The sequence below is a fragment of the Grammomys surdaster genome, unplaced genomic scaffold, assembly GCF_004785775.1.
Source record: "Grammomys surdaster isolate TR1022 unplaced genomic scaffold, NIH_TR_1.0 126546, whole genome shotgun sequence".
Lineage (NCBI taxonomy): Eukaryota > Metazoa > Chordata > Mammalia > Rodentia > Muridae > Grammomys > Grammomys surdaster.
In genome coordinates, this window is record NW_021621338.1 from 15479502 (window position 1) to 15491618 (window position 12117).

The 12117-nt window shown below is 38.0% G+C and overlaps 1 protein-coding gene across 2 annotated transcripts in view; it reads right to left on the bottom strand.

Annotated features, from left to right (window-relative positions):
- Window positions 1-655: 655 nt before the first annotated feature.
- Synpr (synaptoporin) overlaps window positions 656-12117 on the bottom strand; it is a 305150-nt gene continuing 293688 nt past the window's right edge. For both annotated transcript variants that reach the window (XM_028760699.1, XM_028760700.1), the window contains 2 exons: window positions 7755-7946; window positions 656-2418 (listed from right to left, as the gene is read on the bottom strand). In XM_028760699.1, coding sequence (XP_028616532.1) covers window positions 2161-2418; window positions 7755-7946 — 450 coding nt within the window. In that variant the 3' untranslated portion in view covers window positions 656-2160. The remainder of the gene's footprint in view (window positions 2419-7754; window positions 7947-12117) is intronic.

Genomic DNA, 12117 nt, shown 5'->3' on the forward strand with positions numbered 1-12117 from the left:
CAGGAAGTCTTTCTCTTTTGTCTCTGCTTACACCTCTTTTTCCATACTATATTTATTTGAGGTCTCTTTAGATCACTTTCAAAACACCAATCTCATGGTGTCCTCTGCCTCCACCCCACCCCAAATCCTATAGTGCCTTCTTTAAGATTCTTTAGATAAAGATAGAGGTATGAATGATGTCCTCCAAGTAGTTTTTACCCCTGCACTCATAGGCAGGCTCACCTGCTGTGAAGCCTCCCTCAGTCTTTATGCTATGGCAACTCTATCTATCCCTCCTGCCCTCTAAATCAGATCAACGCTAAAGTTTACCTGACTCTACTCAGCTGCTGGGGCATGCTTCATTCAGCCTTGTCCTCCTTTAGTGGGGTAGTGGCCAGGTCTGAATCTCCTTCACTTTTTTCCCTCGATAGACCAGACAGATGCTTTTGCGCCTCTGTCACACACAGTGTAGCAAGGGTGTGAATATGTTTACACAGGTCTCTTATCAGAGAGCCTGTCTCTACTTTTTCATGCCAGTATTTCGTCATTGACTTGAGCTGAGTTATGATAAGGACTTGGGAGGTCAGAATAAGTGAAATGTTAGCTAAACAAAGAACACTAGGATCAGGAAGCAAGAGTGTGTGGTGGGAGGGGCAGGAGACAGGGGATTGGATGTTAAAAACATTGCATTTAACCTTTATTCTCCCCTGGTTAAAGCCAACAAGACCCTATAGTTACAATTCTTCATTGTTCAGCCAGTTTGTATGCAATAACTTTATTGAGGTCAAATAGATATCACAATACAGATTTATCCAACAGGATTTAAGAAACTAGTTACAGATAGTATTTAAGACACTGGCTATTTTGTGCTAAACTGCTTCCAACATCATAGATCACACAAACAATTTGTACATCAGTTACAACTTTATCTAGAAGCACAGATGCTTAGCTTGCCCTTCCTTTTGGGCCTTCTTATTTCCATTGCGTTAAAATGAAGAAATGAAGATTGGTATTTTCTTGATATTGAATATGTTCTGGAGAGTCTTTCATGAGAACTCTCTTTGGGAATAGAGTGACATAAGGAAGCCATTTTTAATTTATGTATATGCAAATCTAAATTACTAATTCTGTTAAGCTATAACTTGAGATTTCTAATAATTAGACTGAGTAACATATTAGCTTCAAAAATAAACAAAATTAAATGTTTGACTGGTCACATAGAATGGCATAGCACGTTTCTTAATACTACTTAAACTATGTTGTCTAAATCTGCCTCTTTGAATGCAAAGAAAATGTCACTCTACAAGCACAGGGTCATTGGCCATTTATAGTCATGGCTCACAAGATAAGGGCCGCAACACCATAGAAAGTTACAAGAATGTAAGTATTTACTTAAGTAAATAAGATAAGTATTGGGCAGTCACCATACAGAACACTGACTATATACAAATGGGGAAACTTCCCAGACCTTATCTCTAATGCATTCAGAACCTGGGTAAAGTCAGAGAGACAGACTTGCAAAGTCTACAAAGACATGCATACATGTCTTTAAATACTCACTTAACAAGCTCATGATGCAAACTGAAAAGTCTCCAGAAACACAGTCAAACATTTATTATGTGACAAAATACCTATTCATGCATTAAATCATACAAACATTGTTTTGTCAAGTGAAAACAGTAGAGAATAATTATCTAAAACAGAGTTACAATCCCAATGGGCCTAAACTAAAAAATAGTAACACATGCATGATGTGATTCATCAAATAGTCTTCTAGGAATCAGTAAAATATCTGTTGCATCAAAGCACATACAAAAACTCAATACTATTTAAGGTACTTTACACACGTTGCATACTAGAGATTTTAAGCTACAAAATGCTTCTACTATTTTACCACACATACAAAACGACCATAAAAGTGTCTGTGTGTATAACAAGGTAGTTTCTAATTACCCATCTGTGATGAATAATGTATCTCCTTATGACATCTCATCTCTAAGTACTATTTATCACAACCCAGGCCTTTCTGTCTTAATGAGGACTACAGATCTCTGATTTATATTCAACATTCTCTGCATTAATAATTAATAGTTTCTCTGCATTAGAACTCTTAAAAAATTCTTCTGCTACTGAAATGGAAGGTGGTGAGGTTATCACCAGAAGAATTTGGGTGATACTTGGTTATATCTGATTGTTAAAGGAAGTGGGACCACTAGGCTGTTGGCCAAACTCATCCGAAGTTGGCCCCAGACTCGCCTGCTGGCTATATCCACCACTTGATCCATAGCTGTCTTGGTTGTAGCCACCTTGATTGTAGCTGCTGGAGTGTTTCTCCATGGGGTCTGAAAGGTACCTCTGTCCAGAGGAATGCCAGCCAGTCTCCTTGAAAACAAACCAAATGTTTCCGGCCCAGAGGATAAAGTTCAAAAATCCGAAGACCTGAAGGAGAATTGGAGCAAGTGGTTAAAGAACTGGACAGGGACTCTAGACGAGCCTGTTCACAGTGATTCTTCACAGTGCCATGAGCTAGCCTTCACTTAAATTCTGAAGTATATTTAAATGTTTCCCTCAGAACTACTGTTTGATTTAGGATTCCTAAACATTTTCCATATGTCAGACACTACATGAAGGGTTTTTATACATTGATTCCCTTAGTCTAAGAGACCAGTGTTATTATATGTTATATGGCTGTATTAAAATGTAGAAACAAAATTCAGCAAGGAAAATAAGCTGCTTCAAGATCCCATGTGTTAGTAAGCGCTTGATCTGTGATTCAACTCTACTCTGTCTGCTACAGAGACCAAGTCCTTACCAAAGCCATCTTTATCTTCACAAATTAGCCATCCTTAATTTGTATAAGGTAACAGTCAAGTCATGTATAATCGAGTATTTTCAATTTAACAACGGTGCATTAACTGATAAGGTCCCCATCTATTTAGGGCTAGAGGTGCTCCTTGTCCAAATGAGTTGGCTCACAGCAAAAGCACTGACTACACAATGATACAGGTGATAGATGAACATATGCATGTCTGCACATATAGTAACAGAGTCTCTAAGTGGCTGTGCTTCTGCTTCTCACCTTCAGAAGTAAATGCTAACAGCATGCTATGAATGGAGTGCAGAATATAAGTGAAGAGTGAAAAGCTTTTAACAAAATAGGTGTGAGTCTTTTCTATGCAAGTTTGTCTTTTTCTCATGAACCTTGTGGATAAATCATAGGACCCGTATTGCTTCCTCAGGGCCTATTGTTTGGTGGAGGCAGAACTGTTTATGATCGCAATGGGCTTAGGTAGGAATTGCATAATATATCAGTTATTCATTAGCCATTGATTGACTAGATAAGTAATATTCTATTCTAACAATCCTATGGGGAAAAGGAAACAACAGCATGATACAAATTGATGACATTGGAGGATGTTTGGTTATCACTCCAGCATGACATTGACTATTTAAAATGCCTTCTTGGTTAGTTTGGTGTGGTGTGGTGTGGTGTGGTGTGGTGGTGGTGGTGGTGGTGGTGGTGTGTGTGTGTGTGTGTAATGCTGGCATCCTGAAAACGAAGGGACTTAAGGCCTTAGATCAAGGATGTTACTAAAGTATTCCAATGTTTTAACAGCAGGTATATCACAGCACCATCTGACAGCAAGCTGAATGACAGGGTAATGAAGATAATATTTCTGTCTTGGGGAATAGTTGAGAGAATTCAAGTGGATGTGTATAATGTTGGACACATTAGTAAACACTAAATGGTAAGTCAGACTTTGAATCATTTTCTATAGTAGTCCATGAATTGTGTTTAGTTGACTATCACCATTGTATAAATGGAAGGAGTCTTTGGCTGTGAGAACATATTCTTGAGAAATAATGATAACAGAACAGACTTCCAACTGATCTCATTAAAGACTGATTCTCAAGACTCCTTTTCCTCTTTACCTTCTTCCCCTTTCCCTCCACCACATTGCAAATTCTTGTTTTCTTTAACATTAATGTAGAGCCTTAGGTTGCTTGCCAGGGATATTATGAAATATAAATAAATCATTTGTAATACTTGTGTAATCATAGCAAATTAGTTAATCCCCAACAAATCTTTTACATAGGACATTTATATCATGTGTACAGTCACTAGGATATTTTCCATTTAAAAAGATATCTTGGTTTAGTTCTATGTTTGCAAGTCTATGCCAACATAGTGTTCAAAAATTATAGCATGATCTTCTCTGATATGAAGGGGTGGGTCTGCTTAGAGATGTGCTTCTATCTGTTTGTCTTGGTTGTTTTCCATGTCTTTGATACTACTCAGTTTTTTAAAAGGGCCCCACTTAAAATTAAAAACACAGAACATCTCTTTGAGGATGTGCAAGGAACACTGTTTCCCTGTCACAGTCATCATGGAAGTACCGAAAATCCTCACTGGCTGGTACATTTAAGGACACACGAGTCTTTGAATCCAGGTATTTGTTCCACTTGAAATTGGGAGAGATGTTATTTAAGCTCGGATGTGAAGACATCAGAAAGACTACTGTACATAGCTTGTACATAGCATGAGAAAGAACTGAGGAGTAAAATGTGGTTATCCATAAAGATGATGATCAAGTTACCTAGAGTAAAGCTGGAACAGCAAAAGTAGAAATTATGGACAGAGTGTAGTTATATTTAGTGATGATTGGATAAAAATTGAGATATTGTAGTCTCTTCTCTCTACTGTATTTTTAACACTATAGAAGAAATGAACACAAATTCTAGAAGCTTTCAGGTAATCCTTATTCTACATCTCCACAGAACTGGCCACATACTAAGTGTTTTTCTTGTGGATTTTTATTCTGTCATCAGGTTTGAAATCTGCTATATAATTGTCTACAGTTTTCAGATGGTAACACAGAGGTTTCAGAGAGCTATTTGTTGTTAATAAAGGCAGGCAACTGCTTCATTGTAGACCAGGACCTGTCCTTGAAGACCATGCTAGCACTGTGCCTTTAGCTTTTTTGAGTAGTAACTCCATTAGGAGAGTTTAGATCCCATTCGACCATTACAGTAGTTAAATTCAGAAACTGTTTCCAGGATCCTTAAAAATACCCCCCTGCTTCTGTAATGTCTAAATACCTCAGTTACATTTAAGGGCTACCACAAAGTGACAAATGTCAAAGAAAATATTTTGTTACCAAGTAGAAAATATTTATTATTTCTTGATTTTTTTCCTTGTAGAGATCACAGACCGTAGTGGGTACATGAATCCTTCTTCAGAACTTGCACTTGACCCATAGGGTGAGTTCCGTGAGCTATGCTTTCACTGCACAATGCCTAAAGCCCTTATCTACTATTGATGAGACTAAGGTGGACACATGACCCAAGAGGGGCTGATGGGAAGCTCTCAACTAGACATTTGTAGCTAGACCCATGTGAGTTAAGGTCAATCTAAGCAGTTTTTTTTTTCTAAAAAATATTCATTATTTCTATCTCTCTCTGTCTGTTTATTTCTCTCTCTGTTTCTTTGCCATCTGTCTGTCTGTCTGTCTGTCTGTCTGTCTGTTTCCCTCTCCCTTTACCTTCTCTCTCTCTCTCTCTCTCTCTCTCTCTCTCTCTCTCTCTCTCTCTCTCTCTCTTATCCATGTAGAGGAATTTTGTAGAGTCTATTCTCCCCTTCCTCTTTGTGAGTCCTGGGGACCAGCTTGGGCAAGCTTGGGCTATGAGCACCTGCACCCAGTGAGCCATCTCATTGGCCAAAGTGGTTTCTCTGAAAATAAATATACACTCAGTATTACCTTCTCGCATATGCACAAGAAAAACCTTAAAACCCTATTTGGGAAAGGAGAATAACATAACAGACATTGTCTTTCAACAGATGCACACAAAGAGAAAGAGACAGGGCTAAGAGGTAGAGAATGAAAAGCCCAGTTTCTTGACTATCTTCCAGCTCACAACCCTGGATTCCACTCTAGGGTGACACTTCTAGTTATTCTCATTAATTTTTGGTTTTGCTTGAGCTAGCTCAGTGTGACTTGAAGGCAAGCGCATTTGTAATTGACCCTCTGTTGATGGATTAATATCCATTGTCTGTGATAGTAATGCACAATTCATTTTCCTTGTGGTATGAAGATTTGGTCTAATAGCTTGAGGTCCATCCTGGAGCTTTTCTACTGGAGGACGAAAATTGGAGGTTAGGTAAAAGCTCCTACTACCTGGCAACCCAAAGAGACAGTACTTTAGTTGTCTGCCTCCAGGAGTTGAGGGTCTGCTCCAGACTCTTCCATTCTCAGCTCGTCAGGTCTTAACAGGTTCATGAGATCTTTCCAAAACCTGTCATTTTCATCCAGAAATTGGAGCCAGTTTCTGTTTGCAATCTGAATATTGCAATGAGTATACATTAGTCCTACACACAGGTCTAAAGAACACTTTTAATTTTCCTTTACTCAGTCTGAGTGAGCTGTTCTTCTAGAACTGCCAGAGCCTTGGCAGTCAATGGCACAGTGAGAGCTCGAAAGGCTTCACTATTCACTTGCTCATATGGTTGTTAGGTTTAGTGGAACATATTATTCTTCATCAATAAGTCCCCCCTTCTAGTCCAAGGCTTATTAGAACATGAGTGGAGCTGACAAGGCCATGTAGGATGTCATAACTTACTAGGGGATGGATTATCAAGCTAAGTGTTGATAAGCAGCACATTGACTTGATTGTTCAACAATGTCAAGTACCTTTATATTTGTTTTCTTGGATTTTGAGATCAGAGTCAAAATCATTTCTTCAACACTCCTTACAACCAATGTATAGAAACATCACTATATATCTTAATTCATACTTCTAAGCTGTCACAAGTGCAATGTGTAAGAATGTTTGTGAGATCCAGGGCATAGTTAATTTTCACAATTCCTATCTCACGAAGGGAAGATTTATGGAAAAACCAGTAGCAGTGGAGCAACCCTTGCCCTGACTGAATTTCAGAAAGCCGCAGGGAAACAGCTTAACTTTGCAACCAACACAGTTATTCTTAACTTTTGCTTCAGAATATTCCTTTAGTGAACATGGCTGAGCCTCCTACTCCTCTGTAAATGCTTCTCTTGGCCACCATTGCAGCGTGTCTATCAGATGCAGCTTCCTTCTGTGAGCTAATGCAATTGCTTACATTTATAAATTAGGAATACAATTTAACCTCTCTCCAACTGTTAGCATTCCTCCTTTCCTGTAAGCCCCTTACTTTTGATGACAATATTTGATTGTTCAACTACTTTAGTGCATCTTTTGTAAGGTTATCAAGCAGCTAAACTGGAGCAGAGAGAAGATACACAATTATTCTAAGTACCTTTACAAGCTAAACATTTCCTCTTGTACCCTGCTAAGCCTGCATATTTTTCTCCAACCAGTTTGGTAATTCTATGTGTAGCTTTAATAAAAATGGTTTTTTTTTCTAGGAAATATCCAAGTTAACAAAATACTCTTTTTAGCTTCTGGCAGCCTTTCAGCCTCAACATTTAAGTTTTACATAAGCTCTGGGTTAGAATTTTCACTTAACTGTCATCTGAGCTACAGCTGCTAATACCTGCTGGGTTTGTATTAAAAACTCTGTAATCAGCAGCAATACAGTGTGTGGGTTTTGACAATGAAAATCTCAAATCTCGAAGGCTAAAATAATCATCTTACACCCTCAGTAAGATTTCCCTTTTTTGCTTGGCCTACTTTTGGAGGCAGAAATGTCCGCAGTGGCCAGCTTCAGGGTGCTTCTCTTTATCACTGATCAGCAAATAAAGGCTCAGGAAGTGATGTCTGGATGAACAAATCCTTACCACAGATGTGTTTAAGCTGGACATGACAGGGCTGTGGACAGCCATGCACTTGTTGGAAGGCTGCTTGCAAGCCGACATCAGCAACAGGACTTCTTGGGGATCTGTTGCCACTTTGACATCAGACAGTCCTTTTGCCCAAGCAGAGGAACCCACCAGCCACAAGAATGAAAAGACTACAGTGACAATAAAGTCCTGCACAGAGAGACACAAGGAAGAAAGCAGATGTGAGTTTCAGAAACAAAATTATTAACTTAGGCAGCTATTATCTGTTTTTTGGAAAATTCTGAGATCTCATAGCATTAAGATCTAGATCTTCTGTCAAAAAGTAATAACGTTTTGTGATGCTATATTTATACTTACATGAGATAAAAGATTATATTTTTATTTAGTTTTTGAGACAAGATCTCTCTTTGTAGTCCTAGCTGTCTTGAGGCTCCCTTATAAAGAGCAGGCTGCCTTTGAACTCACAGAGATCCTCCTACCTCTGCCTCTGTAGTACTGGGATCAAAGGCTTATGCTACCACACCCAGCTGTGTTGTTTATTGAAAACTTGCTCTGTCTCAGGAATGACTCAAGGACTTTATAATCCTTATCTTGTTCCCCCAAAGATCCCTATTTGCATATGGTAAAATAAGTCAGAGAATAGTTTAAGCATGTCTGGGAGTTAACATGTGTGATGACCTCAAGTTCTTTGTCCTGTGGTGTAATGGTTTCAAACAGTTGGAGACATTTGCCCATTGTCAAAGACTATCTACTTCATGCCTGGAGCTGAATTAAGTAGAAGGCAGTACTAGCTATTATAGGTTTTTGATTACTATAGGCTTAAAATAAAATATGTTTCCAATAATCATGTTATGCTCTTTTTTTTTTCCTGAGATAGATACTCTTTCTTTGTAGTCCTGGTTAGCCTGTATTGCAGAAACTTTTAATCCTGATCCAGGGTTTCTACTCTGCCTGGGTCATTCAGTTCCTGGATAAAAGACACATATAACCTTTATAGTTACAATAAATCTTAATCAGCTTTAGAGCTGGGCAGATAGCTATCATCTATGCTATTAGAATCTACTTTCCTATCAATAACCCCGAATTACTATATACTATTTACTATGTTTAATCTGGACTCCTCTTAACTCCAACTGGCCAGCCCTCAGAGCCATGTTTTAATGGCTCAACTAACCCATGGTGGCTTTTCCTTTCTCCTTCACCTTCTTCTCCCCTTATGGTTCTCCTCCAAACCCTAAACCCAGGAATCCTAAACCCCACCTATGTCTTATCTACTCAGCTATTGGCTGTCAGTATTTTTATTCACCAATCAAAAATAACTTGGGGGCAAGGACACACAATGTCACTTTGGTCTACATGGAGATTTTCTTGTCTCTGGAACAACTAGGTCTTGGGGGCCCAATATTAGCATTAGAATACAAGCAGCATCACGCCAACCTACTACATTTCCCCCTTTGTCCAACTAATAAGGCCTTTTTTCTTATAGTATCTAACAATACAAAGTAGGGATTATTTTAAACAACTATGAAAATTATTAAGTATAAATAATCTTTAAAAGTTCAGTATTTTATAACTTAGACATAGTACTTTATCATCTGTCCTATCTTAATGAGATAACAATTTTGTACTTAAATCATCTTTTATTTTAACTTGTATTAGCACCATAAAACCATCTTTTTAAATCTAGAACATCTTAAATCCTAAACAACTTAAATTCAATTGTGAGACTATAACTATCTAGTCTTCAATCCTGTCACAGATTTGAGAAGAAATAATTATTAGAATATGCAGTAAGTATAGGAACACAGTTTCTAAAATTGTAACAATTGGCAGAGACAGCTGACTACCTGGACAGTCCCTAACATCTTTTATGAACTTGGAGCATCTATCGTTAGCCTTCTGAACCAGAAAATATGACATACCTTAAGTAAAGTAGGAATTATGATGGACTAGCTTACCTTGTATTGTCAGACCTAAAGAGTCAATTATCCTGTATCCATTTGTCCTTTTTGGACAGCATTTTGTCTGTAGATGAAGTTAAGGGATTTTTCGACTAGTAAGTAGCTTGCTGTAATTAAAGCAACTCCACATGGAGGTATTGGTGCTCAAAATCTACTTAGAAGTGGAATGGGGGTACTGTCAGGACTCATAGTCAAAAGATCTTTTAATAGTGAAATAATCTTAAATGTCATATTCTGTGGATCTCTGACACTTTTGGAGACCACCTATTTATTCATAGCATATTTGAACAAGCAAAGATTGCATATCTCCAGCTACCTATCATCTGTACTACACAGGATGTATGTTTTTGTGATAATCCAGACTAGTATCCAGTATGACAATGAGTTTGATTGACTCTCAACTTGTATTACTTAATTATGCTAAACAGTTTGTAAATAGCACCTACGAAAAAACTGGACTAAACCTTGTTGCATAGGCACAATGCCTATTTAAGAGTAACTACAGAAGAAGTTGCTGCTTTATCTAAAAAAAAGTGTTCTAAGCATCATATTCCATACATTTTTTTCTTTTCTTCATTGGTGCAGGATTCATTTTGCATATAGGGCTTACACTCAGGTATACCCATGTGGCTTTTCAACAAGATTCATTACCTGCACTAGGGAAGCTGTGACACTCTAGTGATATTGTTCAGATCTCACGTCTGTTAGGTGTGACTTTTTGGAGAATGTTCTGGAAGACTCATAACTAAGACTGGCTAAATCTTTGGAGCAACTACTCTTTTGATATAGTGGCTCTTGTGAGTTATGTAGCTCACTGCTTTCCATTTCAATGCAAACGCAACAATATTTAGGGTCAAAATGTGATCCAGTCACTGGGGTTCTCAGGCATGGAGGTACCCCCTATTTCTGTTGTATGTACCCTTGCAAGCTGCTTTAAGTTCTTTCTGGAAGGATGCAGAGGTTTAACATGGAGGCAAGCAAATGTAGCATCTGCTGCTGTTTTAGTGTTAGCAAGGACCTTTCACGCCTGGTGAGATTGTGTATGAACCAAGTAGATCAAATCTCAGCTTCTGGTTCATAGCCAATCTGGTACCTTAGTTCATTCTTCATTTCTCAGACAACATGAATTTTCTCCTATGTACTTATAGATCAATATGTCCAAAACAAGAGTCACCAAAGTAAAATAAAGGTGTTAGCAGGGCCTTAAGGCTTTGTGGTAGACTCTATAGAGAATTCATAATCCTACTTTTCCTTGTTAGTCAAGGCTGCCCATCTTTACTGGTCATGGTTTTTTTCTGTGTTCAAGGAGCAATGGCCATTCTTCTCAACACTGAATCACATTGACAATGACTCCTCTGTCAGCTTTCTTACTTTTGGAACCTCATGGTTACATTGTGCTTACCCAAATAACTAAGGGTCTCACTATTTTGAAGCTCCCTCCACAATCTTAGTTTTCTCTGCAGTGTTAATCTCCTCTTGCCATGCCACGTGATACAGTCACAAGTTCCAAGTATGAGGATGGGGACATTTTTGTAGGGCCATTATTCCACCTACATAGTTGGAAATGTTTTGAATCTAAAGATTAGTTGGAGAAAACTTGGCATTTTAATGATGTTACATCTTCCAAGGAGTGAATATGATGTGTCTGATTTCATTCATGTATTCAAATGGCATGATTTCAGTTATGTGCAAAAGTCTTAATGAAACCCTTACAGGAGATAAGAACATGCAGGGCAGTGGCCTTCATGGTAACGTATTGTTGGGACCCATAGTTCTTGTGTAGCTCCAAGTATAGGACACTGTTCTTCATAATTATACTCATCACGATTAAGAGACAGACTTCTTTAAATGTCAGTAGGGTTTGAGAAAAACAATAGGATTCTGCCCATTCAGTAGAATAACAGTTGTACGTTCCCTCTTTGGATGTATGATTTATCCAGCCATAGGTTCTTAATTTGATAATAGTATGGATTTCATATTGTGAATCAGGCTTTAAATCCAACCAGAAACTGTTCAGTCATTCCAATGACATAAATTCTACTATTGTGCCAGTGGGCACATCCCACCAGACCAGTTATTGTTGTAATTTGCAGGATTCACAGTTTGATAAAATCGATAGCCACTTTTCTCCTCCAGGACTGTGCATAGCACCATGGTATCTTGTCAGTAGGGGTAAAGATTCTGTGTCAGTACCCATTTGGTTTCTTCTTGTTCTATGATTCGATATGCATGAAATTCTCAAAGAATTGATGAATACATAAGTGTAAGGTTTCATTTGAACTTTTATTTAAAAAGCAGAGGAAATTATGTCAAACTAACATTTCCTGAGCACTTATTATGCACTAAGTATTATTCCAGATTCATTTGGACTAGCTCAATTCTGATAACAGCACTTCAAA